Source organism: Manis javanica, chromosome 4, assembly GCF_040802235.1.
Source record: "Manis javanica isolate MJ-LG chromosome 4, MJ_LKY, whole genome shotgun sequence".
NCBI classification, from domain to species: domain Eukaryota; kingdom Metazoa; phylum Chordata; class Mammalia; order Pholidota; family Manidae; genus Manis; species Manis javanica.
Genome location: NC_133159.1, coordinates 143,136,945 through 143,146,401, shown reverse-complemented (window position 1 = coordinate 143,146,401; position 9,457 = coordinate 143,136,945). Strand labels below are relative to the sequence as shown.

General features: G+C 46.8%; 1 protein-coding gene across 1 annotated transcript in view; it reads right to left on the bottom strand.

Annotated features, from left to right (window-relative positions):
- Positions 1 to 4,201: 4,201 nt before the first annotated feature.
- LRRC37B (leucine rich repeat containing 37B) overlaps positions 4,202 to 9,457 on the bottom strand; it is a 50,935-nt gene continuing 45,679 nt past the window's right edge. The window contains exons 4-6 of the mRNA XM_073235243.1: positions 5,866 to 5,912; positions 4,489 to 4,537; positions 4,202 to 4,408 (exon numbers count right to left, since the gene is read on the bottom strand). Coding sequence (XP_073091344.1) covers positions 4,394 to 4,408; positions 4,489 to 4,537; positions 5,866 to 5,912 — 111 coding nt within the window. The 3' untranslated portion in view covers positions 4,202 to 4,393. The remainder of the gene's footprint in view (positions 4,409 to 4,488; positions 4,538 to 5,865; positions 5,913 to 9,457) is intronic.

Below are 9,457 nucleotides of genomic sequence, written 5' to 3'. Positions count from 1 at the left end.
CATGGGCATGGTTGCCATCAGGGTAGCACAGAGCCCAGCGGGGTGTCACAGGCAAGCCAGGTGTTCTCGCCTGTGAGAGTGGCGCCCCTCTGCCTGCACTGGGCAGCGGCACACTGACTGCGGTGTTGGGGTCTGGCATGGGTGGCTGTACGCTGGGAGGAGATTCTGGGCAACTGCCGAAGGCGTGACTGCTCTCCCGCTGCTGTGGGCACGTGCAGCCGCTCCTAGGCTACTGGGCAGCTGTGTCGGGGATCAGGCACGGTGTTGGAATGACTGGCAGGCTGTTTATTGTCATGAGGGGCTTCAGAGCTGTTCTGCTGCCCACCAGGTTACGGCACCTGGAGTTCCCCAGGACTCCCAGCTACCGGGCTAAGTGTGCTGGGATGACTCCATTCAGCTGTGAGGTCCCTGTCCCTTTAAGACTTTCAAAAAGCACTCGCATTTCTTTTGTTCCAGGAGAGCCGGTTGCGGGGACCCCTCACAGATTTTGCTTTACCATTTCTCTAATATCCAGCACACTGTGCAGATTACTAGAAGTGGTTGTTTAGCAGCTTTGGGCTTCCACTCCCTCCCCACTTGGACTCATTTCTTCCAACTGGTGAACTGGGTGGGTAGAGCACTCGGGTCTCGCCCAGCCATGGCTTGAATCTTACCCCCTTCGTGAGTTGCTGAGTTCTCACAGATGTAGATATAGCCAGGCTGTTGTACTGAATCCACTGGTCTCTCTTTTAGGAATAGTTATATTTGTTGTGTTTTCAAAAATATATATGGTTTTGGGAGGAGATTTCCACTGCCCTACTCTCGTTGCCATCTTGGCTCCTCCCGCCACATCCTGAAAAAATTTTATTTTTCTCAAGTTCCAAGTGTTTCTCCAATCACCTCTGGGGATGAGTGCATGTCACCAGCATGCAGCACCCAGTCTGCTTTCCAGCTAAAAGGACACCTCTCCAGGTTTCTGACTTAGCTAGCTCTTTTACAAAGACTTGAACACCTACAAAAATGTAGGATGCTAGGATCCCTGAGAGTACAGGCAGGGTCTTCTCACCTTATCTGTAATATGGAGGATGCTGAGTGGCACTGGTTGGCTTTTGACACCAATCTCTACCCCCTTCTCTGCAGGTGTTGGAAGCCCAGGAACATTTCACAGATGCCATTGACAGCAGAGTTCCACCAATAAAATGTACTTGTGTGAAATCTGGAGGGTAGAAAGGAGGTGGAAGCCATTCTTTCCTCCTCTGTGGCGGCAGATCTACAGGCTGCATGTTGGCCTCCATGCACCCCACCAGTCACCAGGCAGCAATGACCTCAGCAGTAGTTTCCAGAAGTTTCCTGGGTTCTGACTGGCAGCAGCAACTCTGAGTCTGTGGAAAGCAGCTACAGCAAAGTTAGCTGAAAGCTAGTGGGGTGCAGTCCCCCCACCCTCAGCTTTCACCACTAGCCCCTCCAATGAAAATAACCAATTGTTTGTATACAAGCTTTCTGTTTGTTTGAAATATCTACAGTGGTTTCTGTTTTCCTGTCTATGGTAACTGTAAAAGGTCTGCAAATTCTTTGAGTATTTTTCTTCAAAAGGTTTGAATGTGAGCTGGATTTAGTGACTGACTTCTAACCATTCATGTTATGTGACAGAAGTGATGCTATATGCTTTCTGAGGCTAGGTCATAGAAAGTGTAATTTCGATCTGTCTCCCTCTCTGGATTGCTCACTCTGGAGGCCAGCCATCACGCTGTGGGGACATTCATTCACGGAGCATGGGGTCTCCAGACCCATATGGGAGGACTGAGGCTCCCTCCAGCATCCAGCACAACCGTGGGAGCCATGTAAGTGAGCAGCACAACACCTTGGAAGGGGACCTGCAGCCTGTCAAGCCTTCAGATCTGCAGCCGTGGCAGAGGTCTTGAGACCCTCATGAAAGACCCAGAGCCAGAACTGCCCAAACTACTCCTGAATTCTTGGCTCACAGAAATTGTGAGGAATAAATGTTTATTGCTATTTTAAGCCACCATTTTGCTGTAATATGTTGCATAGCACCAGATAATCAATACACTGTCTGATGCGGGGGTTGAGCTGGATAGACATGAGACTCTCTGAGCGGCTGTAGTAATGAATGATGCCCACGGGTGGTTGGGGACTTTGGCTCTAAGCTGTAGCTCTTCTCTACCATAATATTTGCCATGTCAACAACCCATAGAAATTCCTGGGCACAACGTTCCTTAACCTCCTATTATGAAAAGAGGACAGTAGTACCAAATGTGCAAATATAAAGTACGGTTTTACTGTTTCTTGGGGAAACTTACAAAGAGAATGGTAACAGGGGATTGGGCCAGACTTGGCTGGCCAGGTGCCCATTGGCTAGGGGTCCTGTAGGGAGGGAGCCTGCCTGGAATGTATCATGTTTATACGATGGCAAGGCAGGGACATCTACACCATTAACAGTGGAAAGTGCAATGACGAAAGAAGCGATCTCATTAGAAAGGTGGAGGCTGTTTTTCCATTGAGCTGGTTGGTCTCTGCTGAGCTACTGAAAGGGGAAAGGGAATACGTCTCCAAGACTATCCAACTGGCTTCAGCTCCTAGATTCCTGACACCTCACTGATCCCCATTCCTATGTGATGCATGAACCTTATCATCATTTAGAATGTTCAATCTTTCACTCTCTGAAAATAAGCTCTTGTCCTTCCAGTTCTCATTCAAGTAGATTCACTGTCCCAAGTTCTTCACCTGCATCAAAACCTCCTATCTGGTGCCCCATTTTCTCCTAGGTCCTACTTATCTAAACCCCCAAGTGGCCTCTCTACTTCTAGGCCACCATCGAATTACTCCACCTACAACTCAAGCTGGATCATGTCTCTTCTCTGCCTAAAACATCAGTAGTTCTCGGTTTGTAGTTCTTATTTGCTAATAAGAATTGTGCAAATTTGAGGTAGTGTTATATAAAAAAGATATTATCTAAGCCTCACTTTATGTACTCACTATGAAATAAGGGAACTCTCCCTAAATAGGAACCTGGAGCTGCCGGCAATCTAGGCCCACACGTTGGGAAGCCCAGCGGTACCAGACTCTCTATTCTTGGTTTTCTTCAGCTCCCTATCTTTGTGGCCACCTGTCTTATTAGGATCAACCCTGTACTCATACGGAGTCTGAGCCAGTGTGGGGAGTTTCTGCCCTTGTGTCCTAACAGTGTAACTAAAGTGCCTGGGATGATACCTGGCCACAGGAAGGGGCTCCGTCACCAGTAGCTGCCATCATGCTCATCACCAATATTATTTGTAGTGTTTTTACTCTTTGATGACGACCATGGCTTATACTTCTCTGAATCCCTATGCCCTCCGACAGGGCAGTGCAACAGTTAGCAGGCTTTGCAGTCTAACAGTCCTGAGTTTAAGCCTTAATTTGTAGTTTTGGATGGTGCCCTGGTGCACTTGAGCAGGTTACCTAGATTCTTTCAGTCCTGTTTCCTTATGTGTCAAATGAGGATAACAACATATGCTTCCATGGATTGTTGGTCTAAGTGAAACTGTAAAATGCCTAACCTGGGGAAGCAAACAGTAAATGTGAGTTGCTGCTTCCTATTATAACTGCTATTTAGGCTTCTGCTTGAAGCACCGTAAATATTTGTTGGCTCACTGAAGTCACCACACAGAGGAAAACACCTGTCACTCAGTAAGAAGCTTGGGAGGTAGCTTGGTCAGGCACAAAGGGAGCAGGGGTCCCTCGCCCAGCATCAGCAAACGAATAAACCAGATGAGGAACAACAGGCTGCTCACTTTGCTTGGAACGCCACCTCACCAGCAAAACATGTTTCCTAGTTCCCAGGGACTGACGATATTGGGGAAATGAGGGAGGGAAACCTCATTTGTCCTTTGCCTGCATTACCTCTGTGGAAGGAATGGCTGCTGCGAGGGATTCTGGCCTCAGTCCTGCTTTTCGTGCTTATGGCACTTGTTATTTGCATTTAAGTATTTAACAATTTATACTTTAATTCCTTACCAGGTGGCTAGGATTGGTTATGAGTTCATACACTTCAATGAGAAAAAGTTACATATTTTATTGAGAAGCCAATATTAGAAACGTTGTAGGTGGCCCCCGGGCAGGCTGGGGCTCCCTCTGTGCTGGTATCATGGGCTTCACTCTCCTCCCTTCAGCACCTGACCCTGAAGTCACATTCTTCCCTATTACGACTTCACTGAGCTCCCTGGGACAAGAAGAATAATGCCAAATCTTTTACTCTTAAAAGGAATAAAACTTTTTGTTATTACCTCATTTTAGATAAGAATTTTAAATTATCCATAATCTTTTACCCTCCATCCTTCCCAAGGAGCTTCTGTGCCAGGTTTTTCTCACATGAGGGACTGACAGTTCTGTACATATTCCTGAGCCAAAGCCACCATCTTCAGGAAAAGCCCTTCTAAAAAAATAGAAAGGAGGTATTAATTCCATACATCCCCTGCTTTCTCCAGCATAGTACTTGATCCTCCTCAAATTTACCTGATTCTTACGCTCTTCTGAGGGTTTATCCGGAAGTGGGAAGAAGCCCCTTGGAGGAAAACACACATACAGATAATAATTAGTGATTCATGCTGTTTTTCATGTCTCTCACAATGTGTATCTCTGACTTATTAGGACCAAATGGGTACCTCAGTCCATCATCACAAGCAAAATCACTACAGATATGGGATCCTGAAAATAATTCCATGCATGCTGAGCTCCAGAACTTCTCTGTATCTGTCTCTTATAGCCCCACAGTGTCTCTAGGGAGACCTTTGTATGTGGCTTGGCATGGAGTGTAGGCAGGATTTCAACCCCACTCACTTTCTTGGCCACTGGCCAAGTGCGCTTGTGCAGTAAGCGAACTGCTCAAGCACCGGGCAGAACCTTTTCGCTCTCCCCAGAAGCATTTTACACCAGTATCCTTTGGACTCAGTCTCACATGTGTCACTTGCTGGTGGGTGGGGGAGAAGGTGCTTCTGTTTCCCTACTGCTTTCTCCTACAGGTTGAATCACACCAACTTATTGCTGAGTCCAACTAACTCACTAACTTTCACATGTCAGACTCTCACTGATGAGTGAATGGGTTGTGAAATCAGCTTAAAGGTCATGACCAGCACTGAAACACAAAATATTCTTTTGAATACAAATGGAATAGAAAAAAATCAGAGTGCATAATAAGTTTGTTTTAGAAACTACTCATGCCTATATGGCACATGTAGTGGGTCATGACATAAAATGGAGCTCACAGCCCAAGCACAATGATCAGTGGAGAAGTCCCCAGTGGGAAGGAACCACCTTCTTCCTGCTACTCACTCTCAGTATGACCATGGGGCAACATCGTTTCCCTTTTCTCCTTCTCCATTTCTTTATTGTAAGAAGCAGAGATAAATTCCTGACTGAGGTTTCTCCCAGTTAAAATTCTGTGAGGTTTGTTTAAAGGCAACAGACACTGGGGACGTGAAAGCCAGTAAGATGCGAAGGGATGATTGACAGGAAGGGCTCATATATTCAACCTTCCATCAGCTTTGAAGGAGACTCGCATCCAGGACCATGTGGCCTTCTCTGCCCTTTCCCCAGAGCCTCTGAGCAGTCCTCTGGCCAGGCCTCATGTCCACCCCCAGCAGGAAGAGGTACAACCAAAACCTTTCCCCTCCAGTCATTTTCCTTCCAGGCCTCCTGACAGCAGATGCGGCTGTGCCAGTCGCATTCTAACTCAGCTTTGGCTGGGGAGCAGCTTCTGAGAGGCAGTAGGGTAACTACTCTTCCTGCCTTTGATGGTTTCCTCACCGTAAAATGACGTGTTTGAAATAGATGAGTTCTAACCTTTCCTCTAGTTCTAAAATTCTACTTTGAAATGGCCAGATCAGTATTTACCTTGAGCTTCCTGCTTCATCCAGCGCTGCCCTTCTATGGGAGCACATCTGTTTTGAGAGAAAACATGATCATGATTATCTATCATGATGACCACTATTTCCAAATCTTTATTCAACTTTTTATTTTAAATCTAATCTACCAGTGGGATGATAACGGTTTTGAGGACAGGAATTCTGTTCTATTTAACTGTCCTTGGAGTCTTCCACACTACCTAACTTGAGATCATGAGGTAGCTTGCAATATATTTTACTGATTGTTTTAGATAACATTCAACAGATAATCCCTAATAAAAAAACTCTTGGAGAAGATGGCGGCGTGAGTAGAGCAGTGGAAATCTCCTCCCAAAAACACATAGAGCTATGAAAATATAACAAAGAAAAATCTTCCTAAAATAGAGACCACAGGACACAGGACAACATCCAGACCACATCCACACCTGCAAGAACCCAGCGCCTTGTGAAGGGGGTAAGATACAAGCCCCAGCCCGGCGGGACCCGAGCGCCCCTCCCCCCGGCTCCCGGCGGGTGGAGAGAAACCGGAGCAGTTTTTTTTTTTGGCGAGCGCTTTTTGGAAGCCTTAGAGGGACGGGCCCCCGTTGCTGGGGAGGCAGGGTGGCGGGACCGGTGAGGAGGTGCCTGGGAACGGCGCCGGAGGACAAAGAATATCCCGCGTTTCTCCCTGCGAGACCTGGGGGCGGGTGCCTGGGACCGGTGCCTGAGGACGGAGGAGGTCGCGCGTTTTTCCCCTTTTTTTTTTTTTTTTTTTTTTTTTTTTTTCTCTTTTTGGCAAGCGCTTTTTGGAAGCCTTGAAGGGACGGGGACCCCAGTGCTAGGGAGGCACGGTGGCGGGACTGGTGAGCGGGTGGCTGGGACCGGCGCCTGAGGACAAAGAATATCCCCCGTTTTTCCCTGCGGGACCGGTGGGCGGGTGCCTGAGACCGGCACTTGAGGACAGAGGAAATCGCGCGTTTTTACCCTTTTTTTTTTCTCTTTTCTGCGAGTGCTTTTTGGAAGCCTAAAAGGGACAGGGACCCCGGTGCTAGGGAGGCAGGGCGGCGGGACTGGTGAGCGGGTGCCTGGGACCGGCACCTGAGGACAAAGAATATCCCGCATTTTTCCCTGTGGGACCGGTGGGTGGGTGCCTGAGACCAGCACCTGAGGACGGAAGAAATCGCGCGTTTTTCCCCTTTTTTTTCTCTCTTTTTGCCAAGTGCTTTTTGGAAGCCTTGAAGGGACAGGGACCCCGGTGCTAGGGAGGCAGGGCGGCGGGACTGGTGAGCGGGTGCGTGGGACCAGTGCCTGAGGACCAAGAATATTGAGCGTTCCTTCCCTGCGGGACCGGTGGGTGGGTGCTTTTTGGAAGCCTTGAAAGGACAGGGACCCTGGTGCTAGGGAGACAGGGCAGCAGGACCAGTGCGCGGGTGCCTGGGACCGGCACCTGAGGAAAAAAAAAAAAAAAATCGCGTGTTTTTTCTTTTTTTTTTCCTTTCTGTTCCCTCTCTCATTGTTGCTGTTGTTGTTTTGGTTTGGAGAGTGCTTTTTGGAAATCTTAAAGGGGCAGGACAGGTCACTTAGACCAGAAGCAGGGAATCTGGGGATCTCTGGGCACTCTAACCCCCTGGGCAGCAGGGAGCACAGAGGCCCCTTACGGAGATAAATAGTCTCCTGGCTGCTCCCCCTCTAACGGGGCTCCACCATTTTGGAGGAACAGCCCCAGCCAGGCCAAGCCCACAGCAACAGTGGAGATAAACCCCAAAGCAACTGGGCAGGAAGCAGAAGCCCTGTCTGCGCACAGCTGCCCAGCACAAGCCACTAGAGGTCGCTATTCTCCCAGGAAAAGGCTACAAACCAACAAGAAGGGAAGCTCTTCCAGCGGTCACTTGTACCAGCTCTGCAGACTATCTCTATCACCATGAAAAGGCAAAACTACAGGCAGAAAAAGATCACAGAGACAACACCTGAGAAGGAGACAGACCTAACTAGTCCTCCTGAAAAAGAATTCAAAATAAAAATCATGAACATGCTGACAGAGATGCAGAAAAAAATGCAAGAGCAATGGGATGAGATGCAGAGAAAAATGCAAGAGCAGTGGGATGAGATGCAGAGAAAAATGCAAGAGCAGTGGGATGAAGTCCGGAAGGAGATCACAGATGTCAGGAAAGAGATCACAGAAGTGAAACAATCCCTGGAAGGATTTATAAGCAGAATGGATAAGATGCAAGAGGCCATTGAAGGAATAGAAGCCAGAGAACAGGAACGTATAGAAGCTGACATAGAGAGAGATAAAAGGATCTCCAGGAATGAAACAACACTAAGAGAAATATGTGACCAATACAAAAGGAAAAACATTCGTATTATAGGGATACCAGAAGAGGAAGAAAGAGGAAAAGGGATAGAAAGTGTCTTTGAAGAAATAATTGCTGAAAACTTCCCCAAACTGGGGGAGGAAATAATCGAACAGACCATGGAATTATACAGAACCCCCAACAGAAAGGATCCAAGGAGGACAACACCAAGACACATAATAATTAAAATGGCAAGGATCAAGGACAAGGAAAGAGTTTTAAAGGCAGCTAGAGAGAAAAAGGTCACCTATAAAGGAAAACCAATCAGGCTAACATCAGACTTCTCAACAGAAACCCTACAGGCCAGAAGAGAATGGCATGATATACTTAATGCAATGAAACAGAAGGGCCTTGAACCAAGGATACTGTATCCAGCACGACTATCATTTAAATATGATGGTGGGATCAAACAATTCCCAGACAAGCAAAAGCTGAGGGAATTTGCTTCCCACAAACCACCTCTACAGGGCATCCTACAGGGACTGCTCTAGATGGGAGCACCCCTAAAAAGAGCACAGAACAAAACACACAACATATGAAGAAGGGAGGAGGAGGAATAAGAAGGGAGAGAAGAAAAGACTCTCCAGACAGTGTATATAACAGCTCAATAAGTGAGCTAAGTTAGGCAGTAAGATACTAAAGAAGCTAACCTTGAACCTTTGGTAACCACGAATCTAAAGCCTGCAATGGCAATAAGTACATATCTTTCAATAGTCACCCTAAATGTAAATGGACTTAATGCACCAATCAAAAGACATAGAGTAATAGAATGGATAAAAAAGCAAGACCCATCTATATGCTGCTTACAAGAAACTCACCTTAAACCCAAAGATAAGCATAGACTAAAAGTCAAGGGATGGAAAAACATATTTCAGGCAAACAACAGTGAGAAGAAAGCAGGGGTTGCAGTACTAATATCAGACAAAATAGACTTCAAAACAAAGAAAGTAACAAGAGATAAAGAAGGCCACTACATAATGATAAAGGGCTTAGTCCAACAAGAGGATATAACCATTCTAAATATATATGCACCCAATACAGGAGCACCAGCATATGTGAAGCAAATACTAACAGAACTAAAGAGGGAAATAGACTGCAATGCATTCATTGTAGGAGACTTCAACACACCACTCACCCCAAAGGATAGATCCACCGGGAAGAAAATAAGTAAAGACACACAGGCACTGAACAACACACTAGAACAGATGGACCTAATAGACATCTATAGAACTTTACATCCAAAAGCAA